Below are 19233 nucleotides of genomic sequence, written 5' to 3'. Positions count from 1 at the left end.
CCTTTAATACAGTCCAAACGGGTTGCAACCCACAGGTAGAGAACCGCTGCCCTAAACCATGAGCATAGATGCATATGATTAACATTGTTGACTTGCTGCTAAATACAAATATGCCCCTGAGGTTATGCTTGTGTCCTGGATGGGAGAAGGAATAAGGAAGAGCCAGGCCTTATAATCAGCACAGACAGTACCAGCTAGGACTACTCAGCAAAGTAACAACCTTAACTGAACTCCCCTTTCTCACTTGTTATGTGAGGAGAATGAAACTAACCTAACCTGCGCGGCGCCTGTGGCTCAGTGAGTAGGGCACCTGCCCCATATGCTGAGGGTGGCGGGTTCAAACCCGGCCCCGGCCAAACTGCAACAAAAAAATAGCCGGGTGTTGTGGCGGGTGCCTGTAGTCCCAGCTACTTGGGAGGCTGAAGCAAGAGAATCGCGTAAGCCCAAGAGTTAGAGGTTGCTGTGAGCCGTGTGAGGCCACGGCACTCTACCCGAGGGCGGTACAGTGAGGCTCTGTCTCTACAAAAAAAAAAAAAAAAAAAAAAAAGAAACTAACCTAACCTAACCTACCCCCAAGGATTATTGTGAATGAGACAAAACTTGAGGGCACCTGGTAATAGAACTCGACCTCAATACACCCTCACATTCGCCAAAGGTAGGATCTGATAACACAGTGTTCTGAGGTATTGGAACACAGGTAAGGAAACTCAGACACCGATGTTGGAATCATGTGTTAAGAAACAGTGCAGTTTAGGGACTATCGAAAGAAAAAGGTTACAAGCCCTGCTTATCTACACTTCCTCACTTGATTACAAAAGATGAGACCACATTAGCTAACAGCACAAAAATCTAGCCCTGGACTATGCAAAAAAAAAAAGAAAAGAAAGAAATCAAACAGGAATTTACTTTTGTTTTTGTAGAAAATTAAAACTTAAAATATAAATGACAAAACATATTTATCAGTAGTCAATAATAAGGAAGGAATTCAGATTCCATTCCTTAGAGCAGCTCTGCAGAGGCATGAACAAGAAAACTTATGGGGTGGCGCCTGTGGCTCAGGGAGTAGGGCACGGGCCCCATATACTGAGGGTGGTGGGTTCAAACCCAGCCCCGGCCAAACTGCAACAAAAAAATAGCTGGGCATTCTGGCAGGTGCCTATAATCCCAGCTACTCAGGAGGCTGAGGCAAGAGAATCGCCTAAGCCCAGAGTTGCAGGTTGCTGTGAGCTGTGACGCCACAGCCTTCTACCAAGGACAATAAAGTGAGACTCTGTCTCTAAAAAAAACATTTCTGATAGTTTTATATTGAAGGTGTAGCTAGTTCTCAAAAAAAAAAAGCCTGTGCTGGGTAGTGCCTATGGCTCAAAGGAGTAGGGTGCTGGCCCCATATGCCAGAGGTGGTGGGTTCAAACCCAGCTCTAGCCAAAAACTGCTAAAAAAAAAAAAAAAGCCTGTGTTTTCCTATCTCCACAATGGGTAATAAAACCCCTTGAAATCGTTGGCAAAGTATTTTTCCAGACCTCCTTCTTCCTCTCAAGTTTGTTCACAGTCCCACTTAAATTAAATTTTGAGGAAGTTAAATTTTGAGGCAGGAAGATTTACCATCCCCTTATAATCTTTCATCTAAATATACAATCCTGGGCCTATGTCACACTGTGCCCCACCAGCTCACCCACTTATACAGAATGTTATACTCAGTCTGATTTGCAAAGTCGCAGGGAGAAAAAGACAAAGATAGAAGACTTAACGTTTTAAACATATATTATTTCTTTTCTCCTTTTAAGTAGAAAGTACTTTGGTATCCAAGGGGGAAAAAATTAGTTCTGCCTTCCAAAGGAGATATTTATAAGCATATATTTCCCACTTCTTTTCATACGTTCCTCCTCTCATAGCTTAACATAAGCATGAATAACAACTCAGGAAAATGAACATAAACGCTAAGGTCTCTCTACAGGTCTCTCCTTCTTCTACTGGGTAAACCAGTCCCACTCCCCTGACATTTTCCCAAAGTAAAAAAGTCATCCAGGGCTAAGTACATTACAAAGCTGTTCCAACACAAGCTCTTCCCACAGAGTCCATAGATTGATTCTTCAAAACTGATGCTGAAGGGGTGTTCCCAGAATGATTCGAACTTGATTTGGGATTATGGGTATCATATAAATTCAACCGCTGTTGAATTAACTAATGGAACATCAACACTAACCGACCGAGGACAACTGTTTCAACATTCGATTACTGAACGGGCAGAAGGCCTGCCGGGGAAGAAGGGAGAGCACCCGGAAGCCTCTTAGGTCAAGACCTGCATTCGACACAGGGGGGTCTTTGATAATCCATGAAATGCATTCTGAAGTCATCTAGAATGGAGGCTGCAATCTGCCGCGCTTGGGGGTTTGCCTTGCTGTGCTCCTGGATGTCACACAGGAGCTGTAATCCTCCTTCTTCCACCAACAGTCTGCAGTATTTGCTGGCTGAAAGGAAATTAAAGACATTCTATGGAAAACTGACATTTCCCAAGTCACCACATTTTCTATTCTGAAGAAAGAATACAAAGGTTTAGGCCCATTAGCCCAAGAATTAACAGATAAAATGAGTTAATTCTAAAGAAATGTATCAAAATGGAATTAATGCCTGGCTTATATGGTGAGATAATAGATGATCATTTTACTATATTTACCTCCAGACAACCCTATGCTTCAAACATGTTTAATTCTAGCTCAAAAAATGCAAAACTGCTTTTATTAAAAGATAATATACATCACAAATCCAGGCAATATGTTGGACTAAATAACATGAAAACATCAGATATTAGATGCAATATAATTTAAAAATATTTTAATGCATAGTCAATGTACAAGATAAACTTAAGCGCACTACAAGGTCCCACAATGAAATTCGTGAACTCCTGTGCTTATGTTGGCAGCACGGTACAAACAACTCAGTAAGGTTTCAGAAACGTGGCATGTCAGCTCCACACAGCTGTGTCTGTGTCAACTTGTGGTGGTGTCTTGCTGAATGGCATTCATTATTGCCATTGTGTGGGGGTTTTCTGTTTGTTTTGTTTTTTCTTGCAGTTTTCTGCCGGGGCTGGGTTTGAACCCACCACCTCCGGCATATGGGGCCGGCGCCCTACTCCTTTGAGCCACAGGCGCCGCCCACCATTGTGTGTTTTTGTGTGCCATCAACTCAATGTCAGAACTTGACAGCAAGCAAAATTAAATTTCTTGGCAAGGGTGGAAGTGTAAGCCCAAGTCTATGGGAATAAAGCCATGAAGAAAATGGCAGTGTACAAATGAATTACACATTTTTCTGAGGGGAGAGAAAGTGCCACTGATGAAGAGGCAATAATGAGCAGAACTAAGGAAAACATTGCAAACATTCCTTGAACTGTGTGTCAAAATCATCAGCTGACTGTGAGAAGCATAGCAGGCTAAGTAAACAAGATAGAGAAAGAGGAAATTTTTTTAAATTTTATTTTTTTAAGACAAAGTCTCATTTTGTCACCCTCAGTAGAGTGTCGTGGTGTCATAGCTCACAGCAACCTCAAACGCTTGGGTTTAAGCGATTCTCTTGCCTCAGGCTCCCAAGTAGCTGGGACTACAACACCCACTATAACGCCCGGCTATTTTTTTGGTTGCAACGCCTCACTGTTGTTTAAGAGGCCGGGGCCTGCCCGCTGTGGTGTATGTGGCCAGCGCACTACTCACTGAGCTATGGGAGCCAAGCCAAAACAGGAAAATCTTAACTGAAAATTGTGGCATGAGAAAGATGTGGCTATCTTTTCTTTCTTTCTTTCTTTTTTTTTTTTTTTTTTGAAACAGAGTCTTTTTATATCGCCCTCGGCAGAGTGCCGTGGCGTCATAGCTCAGAGCAACCTCAAACTCTTGTGCTTAAGCGTTGCATACCTCCTTCAGCCGGAGCTGAATTTGAACCTGCCAGCCTCGGTGTATGTGTGGCGCCATAACCACTGTGCTACGGGTGCCAAGCCAAGGTGTGGCTCTTTCATCACAGCAACACCCCAGCTCACATGGCACTGGGAGGGAGTTACTAGCCAGTAAACAGATAACTGTATTGGAATGCCCTCAGTACTCACCTGATCCGGCCCCCAGACACATTATTCTTTACCTGAAGATGAAGGAAATATTGAAAGGAAGATATGTTGATGACATTGAGGACATCACAGTTATTACAACAATAGCTCTGACAGCCATTCCAGAAAAAGAGTTCCAAAAGTGCTTTGAATTGGTGCATAGCTTCCCCAGGAGAGTACTTGGAAGGGGATGCTCAGCAAGGAGGTATGCAACACTTTTCCTGGGATAAGTTCCCAGACTTAACTGTCAGACCTTATAAGCTAACCTGTGGTATCCTGGGGCAGCAGGGGAACATCAGTCCTAGTAATCTAACAATTTAGATTTTAATGTGGAAAGCTGAAAGCATAATCAGTGCAAAAACTGGATCCTCATAGGGCTAAAACAAGAGAAGGGTAACACAGTGAAATACCCTGTCTCTACCTACGTTCTAGGGGTGCAAGGGAGAGGGGAAGAATGTCCTTCCTGAGAATGCGTAACCACAGTCCCAAGTGGTAACAGGGTTTGAATTCACACTGCCTGAATGTTGCCGAGAAATTAATACGAACATCAGCTCAAGCCTAAGAAAAGCCCTGCAGCACTACACAGAAGCAAATACAGAACTGTACCGAGGGACACACTGACCCGCTCTAAAATGGACTCACAGAAAACAAGCCTACTGGAGATCTGGAGATGGTCTCATAATCCAAACAATAGCTAAATTAAACCACCCCCCATATACATACAAGTAAGATCAGATACAGACCATAAAATAATTACTTTTAAAGAATAAAAACCAGGAAGATTTTAAAAAGCAAATAACAATTATATACATTTAAAAATGTGTCTCTGGGAAAAAAAAAAAAAAAGTGTCTCTGCAGTTGTTAGTCCAGATTCAGACATTGCTAAAGAAAGAAATAATGGGGTGGTGCCTGTGGCTCAAGGACTAGGGCGCTGGTCCCATATGCCGGAGGTGGCGGGTTCAAACCCAGCCCCGGCCAAAAACCACAAAAAAAAAAAAAAAAAAGAAAGAAATAATGAACTCAAAAGCACAGCCACAGTGATTACCCAGAAAGTAGCACAAAGGAACAAAAACATGTGCTATGCTTTGAATGTACTCCCCAAAAGTTCACACTGGAAATTAATTCTTCGTCAAGGCAGTTTTAGGAGACAGGGCCCAGGGGAAGTTACTTGGGTCATGCAGGCTCTGCCCTTGTGAGGAATAGTGTAGCTGGCTCCACGCCTGTAGCTCACTGGTTAGGGCGCCGGCCACAGGCACCAGGGCTGGTGGGTTCGAACCCAGCCAGGGCCTGCTAAAACAACAATGATAACAACAGCAACAACAAAAAAAGCCAGGCGTGATGGCAGGTGCCTGTAGTTCCAGCTATAGGCTGGGACAAGAGAATCACTTAAGCCCAAGAATTTGAGGTTGCTGTGAGCTCTGATGTCACAGTTCTCTAATGAGGGCAACAAGTGAGACTCTGTCTCAAAAAGAAAAGAATGGGAGCGCCTGTGGCTCAAAGGAGTAGGGCGCTGGCCCCATATGCCGGAGGCGGCAGGTTCAAACCCAGCCTCAGCAAAAAAAACTGCAAAAAAAGAAAAAAAAAAAAAGAAAAAGAAAAGTGTAGCTCTTTCTTAGGACTGGGTTAGTTCTCCCAAGAGTCAGCATGATCTTTTTTCACCCACCTGCTCTTCTGCTTTCCTGCTACACTATGAAGCAACATAAGAGCCTCACCAGATGCAGCTACCCAATGGTGGACATTCTAGCTTCCAGAACCATCAGCTAAATAAACCTCTTTCCTTTACAAATTACTCAGTGTTAAGTATTTTGTTACAGCACAGAAAATGGACTAAGACAACATGTAAACTATTTAAAATGTGGAGCCAGGCACTGTGGTTCACGCCTGTAATCCTAGCACTCTGGGAAGCTGAGGCGGGAGGATTGCTTGAGCTCAGGAGTTCAAGACCAGCCTGAGCAAGACCAAGACCCCTGTCTCCACTAAAACTAGGAAAAAAAAAAAAAAGCCAGGCATTGTGGCAGGTGCCTATAGTTCTAGCTACTCTTGAGGCTGAGGCAAGAGGATCACTTGAGCTCAAGAGTTTGAGGTTGCTGTAAGCTGTGATGCCACAGCACTCTACCCAAGGGGACCAAGTGAGACTCTGTCTCCCAAAAAAAAAAAATTAAAGTGTGGTGGCCGGGTGAGGTGACTTACACCTGTAATCTTAACAATCTGGGAGGACAAGACTGGTGGACTGCCTGAGTTGCCGAGACCAGCCTGAGCCAGAGTGAGACCTCATCTCTAAAAAAATAGCTGGGCATTGTGGCGGGTGCCTATAGTCCCAGCTACTTGGGAGGCTGAGGCAAGAGAATCACTGAAGCCTCAGAGTCTTTGTTGTTGTTTTTTTTTTGGAGACAGAGCCTCAAGCCATCGCCCTGGGTGGAGTGCCATGGCATCCCAGCTCACAGCAACCTCCAACTCCTGGGCTCAAGCAATTCTCCTGCCTCAGCCTCCCAAGTAGCTGGGACTACAGGTGGCACAACACCCGGCTATTTTTTGGTTGCAGCCGTCATTGTTGTTTGGGGGCCCAGGCTGGATTGGAACCCACCAGCTCAGATGTATGTGGCTGGTGCCTTAGCCACTTGAGCCACAGGCGCCGAGCCTAAGCCTAAGAGTTTGAGGTTGCTGTAATGCCACGGCACAATACTGAGGGTGACAAAGTGACACTCTGTCTCAAAAAAACAAAAAAAAAAGTGTAGGGAAAAGATCTAAGATGTGGAAGATAGAATGAGAAAAGGTACAATACATGTCTGTAGAAGAACCACAAGAAAAGCAGAATAGAGAAAATGGGAGAAAGGTAATATTTTAAAAGAACATGCCTGAGAATTTTCTTTTTTCTTTCTTTCTTTTTTTTTTTTTTGGTAGAGACAGAGTCTCACTTTATGGCCCTCGGTAGAGTGCCGTGGCCTCACACAGCTCACAGCAACCTCCAACTCCTGGGCTTAAGCGATTCTCTTGCCTCAGCCTCCCGAGTAGCTGGGACTACAGGCGCCCGCCACAACGCCCGGCTAGAGAATTTTCATTATCTTAGTAAGACATGAATTCTTAAATTTGTAAACGTAAGTCTCAAGCATAAGAAACAAATTTACAGATAAAATACAGTAAAACTTCAGATTAGAAAAAAATATGGTTCTACAAAGGACCCCCCCAAAAGAAAAATTAAATATAAAGGAATAATAATTAGGCTGATGGCAGAGCTCAACAGCAACAATAGAAAATGGGAATGTTATTTCTCTCAAATATTTATTTTTTTTGAGACAGTCTCAAGCTGTTGCCCTGGGTAGAGTGCCATGGCATCACAGCTCACAGCAACCTCAAAATCTTGGGCTTAAGTGATTCTCTTACCTCAGCCTCCCAAGTAGCTGGGACTACAGGCACCCGCCACAACACTAGGCTATTTGTTTTGTTTCAGTTGTCATTGTTGTTTTAACTGGCCTGGGCCAGGTTCGAACCCGCCAGCCTGGGTGTATGTGGCCAGCACCCTACCCACTGAGCTATTTTTCTATTTTTGGACACAGAATCTCACTCTGTTGACAGAGTGCTATGGCATCATCATAGGTCAAAGTAACCTCAAATTCTCAGGCTCAAGTGATCTTCTTGCCTCAGCCTCGCGAGTAGCTGGGACAATAGGCACCTGCCACAATGCCTGGCTATTTTTTTTTTTTTCTATTTTTAGTAAAGACAAGGTCTCGCTCTTCCTCAGGCTGGTCTTGAACTCCTGAGCTCAAGCAATACACCCAGGCCTTGGCCTTCCAGGGTGCTAGGATTACAGGCAAGAGCCATTGGGGCCGGCCCTCCCCCAAATATTGAGAGAAAATAATTGTCATTGTAGAATTCTATATCCAGCTATACTATTATGTGGAAGCAAGAATGTTGGGGGGAAGTGTAACAAAGGTATTTGTCACTAACAGATTTTCCAAATCTGAACCAAGAAAAAGAGTAGGGTAAATAAAGCAATGGTGAACAAAGAAAATGGTAAACAGTTGGGAATATTAAAATAAGCATTAATTGTATAAAATAATACCAGCTAAACTACCTTTAAAGGTATAAAAAACAAGGTGGAACTAAAATATATTAGCCATTTCATGGATGGAATCCCCTTTAAGTTGATTTAGAAATTCAACATCATGTTAATAACACTACTACAAGGACTGCTGTGAATGAATTGAAAAGTATGTCTATGGCTGATACGAAAACCAAATACGAAACAGCCAATGTTAAGTGGGAGTAAGTAGTGTACTAAATTTTTCCAGATATTAAAGTATGCTATAACATCAACTGTAAAAAACAGTGTGGAGGGTGGTGCCTGTGGCTCAGTGAGTAGGGCGCCAGCCCCATATACTGAGGGTGGTGGGTTCAAACCCAACCTCAGCCAAACTGCAACAAAAAAAGTAGCTGAGTGTTGTGGCAGCTGCCTCCCAGCTACTTGGGAGGCTGAGGCAAGAAAATCGCCTAAGCCCAGGAAGTGGAGGTTGCTATGAGCTGTGTGACACCATGGCACTCTACTGAGGGCGACAAAATGAGACTCTGTCTCTACCAAAAAAACAAAAAAAAACCAACAGTAAAAGTGTGGAATTAGCACATAGCAAGATGTGGCTTTTGTGGCTTCAAGACCAGAAAAGTCAAGAAGAGGGTAACTTGCTTATCACAAGGAAAAATATGGACTATTTAATAAAAAATGATATTGGCAAAAAGTAGAAATATAGAAAAAATTAAGTTATAGCCATACCTTAGATCGTGCATCAAGAAAAGTTTCAAATGGATCAAAGATGAAAAAATGAAACCACACCAGAACACGAGACTTTTCTTACAATCTAAGCGTAAACATGATCACAAATCCAAAGTCCATACGACAAAGATTGACTTGTAAACGTATAAAAAGCAGGGGAAAAAATACTGAACACACATGTCACAAAGACCAAATATATATAAAAAGTTCCTTCAAATCAGGCTTGGCACCCGTAGCACAGTGCACCGAGGCTGGCGAGTTCAAACCTGGCACAGGCCTGCTAAGCAACGACAAATGCAACAACAACAACAACAAAAAAAAAATAGCCGGGCGTTGTGGTGGGAGCCTGTAGTTTCAGCTACTTGGGAGGCTGAGGCAAGAGAATCACTTAAGCCCAAGAGTTCGAGGTTGCTGTGAGCTGTGACGCCACAGCACTCTACCCAAGGTAACATAGTGACATTGTCTCAAAAAAAAAAAAAAAGACATCAAATGAGCCAATCACTTGCACTTTAGATTGGCAAAGATCAAAAAACTCAGTTCACATCTTTTTTTCGTTTTGAGACAGAGTCTCACTTTGTTGCCCTCGCGATTCTCTTACCTCAGCCTCCCAAGTAGTTGGGACTACAGGTGCCCACCACAACGCCCGGTTATTTTTTAGACAGAGTCTTGCTCTTGCCCAGGTTGGTCTGGAACTCCTGAGCTCAAGTAATCCACCTGCCTCAGCCTCCAGAGTGCTAGGATTACAGCTCTCAGTCTTTTTTTTTTTTTTTTAGAGACAGAGTCTCACTTTATTGCCCTCAGTAGACTGCTGTGGCGTCAAACAGCTCACAGCAACCTCCAGCTTCTGGGCTTAGGCGATTCTCTTGGCTCAGCCTCCCAAGTAGCTGGGACTACAGGCGCCCGCCACAATGCCCAGCTATTTTATGTTGCAGTTTGGCCAGGGCTGGGTTTGAACCCACCACCCTTGGTATATGGGGCCAGCGCCCTACTCACTGAGCCACAGGCACCGCCCCAGGTCTCAGTCTTTTTAACTAAAAACGTTTTGCTTTTTTTCTTTTGAGACAGAGTCGCAAGCTGTTGCCCTGGGTAGAGTGCTATGGCATCATAGCTCACAGTAACTTCAAACTCTTAGGCTCAAAGCAATCCACTTGCCTCAGATTTTCCATTTTTAGTAGAAATGGGCTTGCGATTTTGCTCAGGCTGGTCTCAAACTTGTGAGCTCAAGCGATCCACGTACCTCAGCCTCCCAGAGTGTTAGGATTACAGGGGTGAGCCACCATGCTGGGCCTCAGTTTCTTTTTAAAAACAGCTAAATGCGGAAGACATAGGTGAACAATTTTTTGAAAATCCATCACAAACGCGTTCCTTACACAGAAAAATAGGTAGAAAACTATTAGATTTTAATACATACGGTTTTTACTGCAGACGTGATACATAGCCCACAGTGCCCAGAGCTGAACTTCTGGTTGAGAGAAGTTGCCAAGGAGTGGGAAAAATGCCTTGAAAGATCTAAGAAAGGACAAAGATGTTATTTCAGAACTCAGGGCTAATGTTCAGGGATACAAAAATAATCTTTAACTGTTCCTCATTAGGTTTGCAGAAACGGTTTAAAAGGCAAACACCAAAACCAATGCAGAGAGAAAGAGTACTTGATTTAATAGATTTCATAGTTCTCACTGAGACAGATATATTACTAAGTATATAAAGGGAGCTACTGGCTTGGCGCTTGCAAGCGGCTATGGCACCAGCCACATACACCAGAGCTAGTGGGTTCGAATCCAGCCCGAGCCTGCCAAACAACAATGACAACTGCAATCAAAAAATAGCCGGGCACTGGGGCGGCGCTGGTGGCTCAGTGGGTTAGGGTGCTGGCACCATATACTGAGGGTAGCGGGTTCAAACCCAGCCCCTGCCAAACTGCAACAACAACAAAAAAATAGCCGGGCATTGTGGCAGATACTTGTGGTCCCAGCTACTCAGGAGGGTGAGGCAAGAGAACTGCCTAAGCCTAGGAGTTGGAGGTTGCTGTGAGCTGTGTGACACCACGGCACTCTATGGAGAGCAATAAAGTGAGACTCTGTCTCTAAAAAAGCAAAAATAAACAAACAAACAAAAAAATACCAGTAGCTGGGTGCCGTAGCACAGTGGTTATGGCACCAGCCACATGCACCAAGGCTGGTGGGTTCAAACCCAGCCCAGGCCAGCTAAACAATGACAACTGCAACAAGAAAATAGCCGGGCAATGTGGCAGGCACCTGTAGTCCCAGCTCCTTGGGAGGCTGAGACAAGAGAATCGCTTAAGCCCAAGAGTTGGAGGTTGCTATGAGCTGAAATGCCACAGTACTCTACTGAGGGCAACATAGTGAGACTCTGTCTCAAAAACAAAAGCAAACAAACAAACAAACAAAAAAAAAATCCGGAAAAAAAAAGAAAAACAGTCAGGCATTGCGGCCGGCGTCTGTAGTCCCAGCTACTTGGGAGGCTGAGGCAAGAGAATCGCTTAAGCCCAGGAATTGGAGGTTGCTGTGAGCTGTGGGATGCCATAGCACTCTATGGAGGGCAATAAAGTTGAGACCCTGTCTCTAAAAAAACAAACAAAAAAAAATTAGCCAGGCATTGTGGTGGGCATCTGTAGTCCCAGCTACTTGATAGGCTGAGGCAACAGAATCGCTTAAACCCAGGAGTTGGAGATTGCTGTGAGCTGTGATGTTACAGCACTCTACCCAGGGCAACAGCTTGAGGCTCTGTCTCAAAAAAAAAAAAAAAAAAAAAAGGAGATACCATTTAAGAAGTTGCATTCTATGGTAAGATAAGATACATTTCACGTCTCATTTCTTTTTTTGTTTGTTTGTTTTGAAGAAAAAGTCTCAAGCTGTCGCCCTCGGTAGATAGAGTGCTGTGGCGTCACAGCTCACAGCAACCTCAAACTAGGGCTTAAGTGATTCTCTTGCCTCAGCCTCCCAAGTAGCTGGGACTACAGGTGCCTGCCACAACGCCCAGCTATTTTTGTTGTTGCTGTTGCAGCTGTCGTTGTTTTAGCTGGCCTGGGCTACGTTCAAATCCGCCAACCAGTGTATGTGGCCAGTGCCCTACCCGCTGAGCTTCAGGCAATGCCCTCACATCTCATTTCATATTCCAGCTTATACACTGTCAGCCTCATTGTTATAGATGAGGAATACCAAGTCTCATACATTTTCTAGTAATGATATTCCCAGTATCACAGAGAAATAGGATCTGAACACAGGGTTAACTGACTCTAATACTTTACCACTGAAAACAGGCTTTAAGAATACATTATCCGCTCGGCGCCCGTAGCACAGTGGGTAGCATAGTGGTTGTGGTGCCAGCCACGTACACCGAGGGTGGCAGGTTTGAACCCGGCCCAAACCAGCTAGAACAACTGCAACAACAACAACAAAAAAAAATGGCTGGGTGTTGTGGCGGGCACCTGTAGTCCCCGCTACTCGGGAGGCAGAGGCAAGAGAATCACTTAAGCCCAAGAGTTTGAGGTTGCTGTGAGCTGTAACGCCACAGCACTCTACTGAGGGTGACACAGTGAGACTCTGTCTCAAAAACAAAAAAAAAGTACATCATTATGAAATTACCTGTAGGTCACCAATGCTGTCATCTTACAACTTGAACTTGGCCAGTTCTGGATGGTTGCATGCTATAGCAAAAAAAAAAAAAAAGAGGATAACCAGGATTGTAATATTGTATTCCACCATTTTACAAAGGTCATAACAGATGATTTTATGTTATTTATAATTATGTAATTTTAAAATAAAAATTTTCAAAATAAGAATGAATTGAGATAACTACTTGGCAAAATATAAATTATATAATCATTACATATGTGGAATATATAAACAGAGTCATATAGGGAAAAATGCAATAAAAAGGGTTATCTGTATAAAGATGGTTGGTTGAGTACGCATTTACCTCTACTCTCCTTAAACACCACTAACAGTAAAAATGGCTTAAAATATAAGGCAATAGACGAGAACAACAAATGGAGAAATGATTATTGATTTAGCAGATATAGCACTGGGAAAGGTTAAAAAACAAACCGATTTGAACACCTAAAACACTTAAAAATTCGGCATATCAGGTACTTCCTCCCAAGTGAAATTAGGGATGTTATGGAAAACAGGATTTGTTCAAAGAATCAAGAAATTAAGACTTAGATCTGGCTTGGCGCCTGTAGCTCAGTGAGTAGGGTGCCGGTCACATACACTAACGCTGGAGGGTTCGAGCCCAGCCTGGGCTAGCTAAACAACCATCACCACCACCACCACCACCACCACAATAATAGAAAAAGGCTTTCAGATCTCCTCTCTCACCTCTAATAAAAATGGACTAGGTTGGCTTGGCGCTTATAGCTCAGCAGGTTGGGCACCAGCCATATACACCAGGGCTGGCAGGTTCGAACTCGGCCTGAGCCTGCCAAATAACAACAACAACAACAACAAAATAGCTGGGTGTTGTGGCGGGAGCCTATAGTCCCAGCTACTCCAGAGGCTGAGACAAGAGAATCACTTAAGCCCAAGAGTTTGAGGTTGCTGTAAGCTGTGACACCACAGCTACCTAGGGCGACATAGTGAGACTGTCTCAAAAAAAAAAAAAAAAAAAGGACTAGGAGGCAACCCCATGCATAATTAAGGGTAGGAGCACCAGGAGGCTGAAGTGAAGTGAAAATATGAACAGTAAAATGTGGGCGGTGCCTGTGGCTCAGTGAGCAGGGCGCTGGCCCCATATACTGAAGGTGGCGGGTTCAAAACCTGCCCCAGCCAAACTGCAACTAAAAAGTAGCCAGGCGTTGTGGCGGGCGCCTGTAGTCCCAGCTACTCAGGAGGCTGAGGCAAGAGAATCGCCTAAGCCCAACAGCTGGAAGTTGCTGTGAGCTATGACGCCACAGCAGTCTACTGAAGGTGACAAAGTGAGACTCTGTCTCTTAAAAAAAAAAAAAAAGGTAAACTCTGAAACTTCCCTGACCCAAACACTATTCCTTTACCGAGCTTTCAGACTGTTGGCAACCAAGCTTATAGTTTCATATAAGAGAACAGAAGATTATTCCCCAGGTAAGTTCCAACCAATAGAACAAAAGATCTAAAGACACATCAAGGAACACCTAATCCAGATCACTCTACAGTAAAGCCCACAGTTACCACGTTCCACCCATGCGCGGTTTCCAAGAAGTCCTACTCTGAGATATTAATGGATAAGTGAAGTTTACAATATACTTTAGGAAAATCTATACCAAAACAAATAGGGGGAAATAGCACTGTGTAGGAAACAAAGAATTTGAAGGAATAGGAAAATTTATAAAAATTATTTATCATTAATCCCTTTAAAGAGGTAAAAGAAATCAGATATAGCAACCATGAAATAGGAATAGAGTATTCTATTTTTCTTTTTTTTTTTTTTTTTTTTTTTTTAGAGACAGAGTCTCACTTTGTCGCCCTCGGTAGAGTGCTGTGGCATCACAGCTTATAGCAACCTCCAGCTCTTGGGTTTAGGCGATTCTCTTGCCTCAGCCTTCCAAGTAGCTGGGACTACAGGCGCCTGCCACAATGCCTGGCTATTTTGTTGTTGTTGTTACAATTGTCATTGTTGTTTTAGCTGGCCTGGGTAGGGCGTATGCGGCCAGCACCCTACCCACTGAGCTAGGGGTACCACCATGGGTCACAATTTTTTTTCCTGTGTTTTTCTGATTTTCCATAATGCTCATTTTTAAAGCTGTTGTGCAGGGGGAAGCAGAAAGAGGGATGGAGGGAGGGGGGTGGGGCATTAGTGTGTGTCACACTTTATGGGGGCAAGACATGATTGCAAGAGGGACTTTACCTAACAATTGCAATCAGTGTAACTGGCTTATTGTACCCTCAATGAATCCCCAACAATAAAAAAATAAAATAAAATAAAATAAAAAAACTGTTGTGCAATCTGGAAAAATAAGTGTTCTGTGAGATGAAATTACTCTAGATTTTATAAAGAAGAATGAATTGGTTCCTGTACCAGGTCTCGGAGAAGAGCACTCCTCTGAAAGTCACGGGCTAGCCAAGGCTGTCTGTCTGATGTCAGGTGGGCTACGATACCTGCAGCAAAATAGCTCACTTCCATTTCCTTGCTGTGGAGTAAACTGCTGACATGCTTCACCATATCTTCACTCAGCAGCCCGGAAGACAGCTCTCTGACTTCTGCTACGTTGTTCTACAGGTCAGATGGAGCAGAGATCATAAAGGACAGGAGGGGAGGGAAGAATAAGAAACCAGTTTTCCTTCCTTTCCACTGCCCAGTGAAGATACTGTATTTTGCCATGTATAATACATACTTTTTGCCCAAATTGTTGAGGGAAAAATAAGTATGCACATTATACATGGGAAGTATACTCAGGAGCAGGGAAGGGGGAGCCTAGTGAGTGTCCCTGGGCCACTGTGCCTTCCCACCAGGGCAGTGAGTTCCAGTCCAGGAGAATCTGTGATCTGATGAGAGTGGGCCAGAGTGGTCTCTGCCGAGCACCATGTTCAGAGAAGGGGGTGGTGGGGGGGGCTGGCAAGGCAGACTGCTGCTATTCAGGGCCAGGGGCAAGGGGCAAGGGCTGAGGGCCAGCTGTGCAGAGGGGACTGGGAACTCTGCACAAGCCCCAGGGACTCACCTGGGGTGCCTATGTTGCCTCAGAAGCTCCCACCCACTGGCCACAGCCCAGCACAGCCCCCACGTGACAGAGAAAGGGCTTCTGGGGAGAGGAAGAGGCAGCCCTCACAGAGTGGGTGGCTGTGGGAGAGCAGTGAGATCTGCATTTATCAGGGAAGCATAAGCCCGCCCCAAATGTGTCTCTGCCAGCCAAGAGCTGGCCACTTTCTCAAGAGGTTGTCTTCTTGAAATCTGGGCTAAAAATGTGGGTGCACATTATACATGGCAAACTGACACATTCAGAACACTTACTCCCATCCCTAATACCCACAATCTCAACCCTTGATGAGGATGATCATTAATTAAAAAAAAAAAAAATCACCCAGTAAGCACTTACTAAGTGCCAGGCACAGTCTTTGATAAGTAAAGATGTCTTTATCTCCCTTATCTCATTTAACCCTGAAAATAGTCCCATAACGAAACTTGACACTCGGCAAAACTAACTTGTCAGGTTCACAGTGCTAATAACTGGCTGAACTAAAACACAAATCCAGGCCTAACTTAAACACTTAATATTACTAAGGGCCTATGGAATGTTACATAAGTTTTAACAACAGTGAAAGGCAGGTAGTATTCATTTTACATATTGTATTAAATTGCTATGCTGAGTAACGAATTACCATAGACTTAGTGGCTTAAAACAATATGCATTTATTATCTCCCAGTTTCTGTGGATAGGAGTCTAGGCACGACTCAGCTCATCCCTCTACTCTTAGGTCTTACAGAGTGTTGGCTGGGCTGCTTCTCATCTGGAAGCTTCACTGGGGAAGAATCTACTTCCAAGCTAACTCAGACTGTTAGCATGACTCATTTTCTGTGGCTACAGGACTGGGTAATTCAGGTTCTTGCTGGAGGCCACCCTCACCTCCTAAAAGCTGCCCAGAGTTCCTTAAAAAGTAGGCTTCTCACTCCTCCAATGACTTCATGGCCGTTTAGTCCTTCAGAGCCTGTGTGTCTGTTAGCGCACACACATATGTGTACACATATGGTAACATGATCATAGGAGTGACACTCTATTGTCTTTGCCATATTCTACATGTTAGAAGTAAAAGGTCCTAGTCACAACCGACAGGAAAGGAAGGGATTACACAAAGATGTAAATGCTAAGAGGTCTGTGAACACAAATGAAAAAATAAAACTTAAAGGGGTTGAACAGTCAAGGTAAACAGAACGGTTAGTGCTAAACTCTGCTGCTTCTGAAGCAGGTTTCAGAGTAAACTCTCAACACCAGTATGTTAAAAAGAACCTGGGACACTAAAAATCTAAGGGAAAATTAAAATGCCCCGTTTTTATTAAGACCAGCTACACCCCTTGTGAACAGCAGGATATAAGTGTTAAATAAATTATCAGATGTTAGTCCCAAACAAGGAGAAACAAACAGCATCTTCAGCAGTACTAAGAGGGGTACCTCAGTTGAGCCCCAAGTCTACAAACCTTCAGTATTCTGAGAGGCTCCCCTTTCCCCACCAAAACAAGTGAAGGATCTTCTAGGTCTGCTACTGGGATACATAGAGATTTCCATCAAATTTTCTCATGTTATTTTCCATTGCTTTTCTCCTTCCCATCTTTTCCCAAAATTCCAAAAATTCTATTCTGCAGTGTCCCCCAAATGACATTTCCTTACCTTCCCTAGCCGAAATGACTTTTATCCCCTCCCTCATCTCTTCTTCTACATTTCCACACCTTCGGATTTCCATTATGAATCATCTATTCCTCCCTTTCACATCCTGAGTCCTATATATGCAAAGTATCAGAAAAGATTAAGGCACAGTACCTGCAAGTGTACTTTCAAGTTCATAATCTACAAGCAAAAGCTCCCAGTGGACTTTGTGCCTCTCTACTAGCATCTGTCATAGTCAATACTAAAGAGCTATTTGTATTAATACCACTTCCCCAAAGTTATAAGCATCATCACCTTGATAGATTTCATACATCTGTGTCTCCCATTGCACAGGGCATGGCAAACTGCAGGTGTTTACAAAATGTCTTCATTACTTTTTGAAAAACTTCACCTTTATCTTTAGAAAACAAAGAAATTTTTCAATTATTGAATATCCTTACCGAGAGGTAGTATAGAAGTATAAACAAAGAAATTTCTTTTGTGAGGGGTGGATGGGGAGAAAGAGTCTCACTCTGTTGCCCAGGCTGAAGTGTCATGACCTCAGCCTACCTCAAAGCAACCTTACACTACGGGGTTCAAGTGATCCTCCTGCCTCAGCTGCCCAAGTAACTGGAACTACAGGTACCTGTCACACTGCCCAGGTTTTTTCCGGGAGGCTTTACTAGAGATAGGCTCTCACGCTTTTGTTCAGACTAGTCTTGAATTCCTGAGCTCAAGGAATCCTCCTGCCTTGGCCTCCTGGAGTGCTTGGACGACAGGTGTAATCCACCACACTCCACCTAACAAATTTTTATTGGATTTTTTTTTTTTATTGGAGACAGTCTTACTCTGTCCCCCTGCGTAGAGTGCTCTGGCATCATAATAGCTCGCAGCAACCTCAAACTCTTGGGCTTCAGCAATCCTCTTGCCTCAGCCTCCCAGGTAGCTGGAAATACAGGGGCACACCATTAAGTCCAGGTAGTTTTTCTATTTTTAGTAGAAATAGGATCTTGGTCTTGCAAGGCTGGTCTGGAACTCCTAAGCTCAAGCAATCCCACCCACCTGAGACTCTCAGAATGCTAGGATTACAGGTGGGAACCACCGTGCCCAGCTTCAAAGAAAATTTCTAAAAAATGTATTGCTGGCTTGGCACCAGTAGCACAGTGGTTATGGCGTTAATCACCTAACCAGGGTTCAAACCCAGCCAGGGCCAACTAAAACAACAATGACAATAGCAACAAAAAACAGCTGGGCATTGTGGGAGGCACCTGTAGTCCCAGCTACTTAGGAGGCTGAAGCAAGAGAATCTCTTAAGCCCAAGAGTTGGAGGTTGCTGTGAGGCCATGGTACTGTACTGAGGGTGACATAGTAAGACTCTGTCTCAATAAATAATTAAATTTATTGCCTTCATAAAGAAATATAATACACTGGTTATATCAAAGGGTCTAGAGCTCGACTGCCTAAGTCTGAATTTTGATTCTGCCTCTTACTACCCAGGCGACTGGATAAACAGCGCTTCTGAGCCTCAGATTCCCTATTTTTTTTTTTTTTTCAGACAAAGTCTCAAGGTGTCACTCTGGGTAGAATGTCATGGCGTCATAGCTCATAGCAGTCCAATTCGGACTCAAGCGATCCTCTTGCCTCAGTTTTTCTATTTTTAGTAGAGATGGAGTCTCGCTTTTGCTCAGGCTGGTCTCCAACTAGTGAGCTCAAGCAATCTACCCGCCTGAGCCTCCCAGAATGCTAGGATTACAGGCGTGAGCTACCACACCCAGCCTGAGCCTCAGATTCTTTATGTATAAAATGTGGATAATGATGTACGGTGTTGACATAATTTCTTTCTAGCCCTCTAGCAATGACTTTGCTGCTTCTACCATCAAGGGATGGCTTTCACCTCCGATCTGGGCTTAACCACATAACCTGCACCATCCAAACAGACATGCAGTACAATGGTGACAGAAGCAGAGTTGTTTTTTTTTTTTTTGTAGAGACAGAGTCTCACATTATGGCCCTCGGCAGAGTGCCGTGGCCTCACACAGCTCACAGCAACCTCCAACTCCTGGGCTTAAGCGATTCTCCTGCCTCAGCCTC

At 43.9% G+C, this 19233-nt stretch overlaps 1 protein-coding gene across 1 annotated transcript in view; it reads right to left on the bottom strand.

Moving 5' to 3' along the window:
- Positions 1 to 2292: 2292 nt before the first annotated feature.
- The window catches only part of ZYG11A (zyg-11 family member A, cell cycle regulator), a 53048-nt gene continuing 36107 nt past the window's right edge, over positions 2293 to 19233 (bottom strand). The window contains exons 11-14 of the mRNA XM_053575560.1: positions 14865 to 15059; positions 12458 to 12519; positions 10264 to 10361; positions 2293 to 2468 (exon numbers count right to left, since the gene is read on the bottom strand). Of these exons, the coding sequence (XP_053431535.1) occupies positions 2293 to 2468; positions 10264 to 10361; positions 12458 to 12519; positions 14865 to 15059 (531 nt within the window). The remainder of the gene's footprint in view (positions 2469 to 10263; positions 10362 to 12457; positions 12520 to 14864; positions 15060 to 19233) is intronic.

This window comes from Nycticebus coucang, chromosome 22 (genome assembly GCF_027406575.1).
Source record: "Nycticebus coucang isolate mNycCou1 chromosome 22, mNycCou1.pri, whole genome shotgun sequence".
Lineage (NCBI taxonomy): Eukaryota > Metazoa > Chordata > Mammalia > Primates > Lorisidae > Nycticebus > Nycticebus coucang.
Note: the sequence above shows the minus strand (reverse complement) of the source record. Positions and strands in the feature narration are given on the sequence as shown.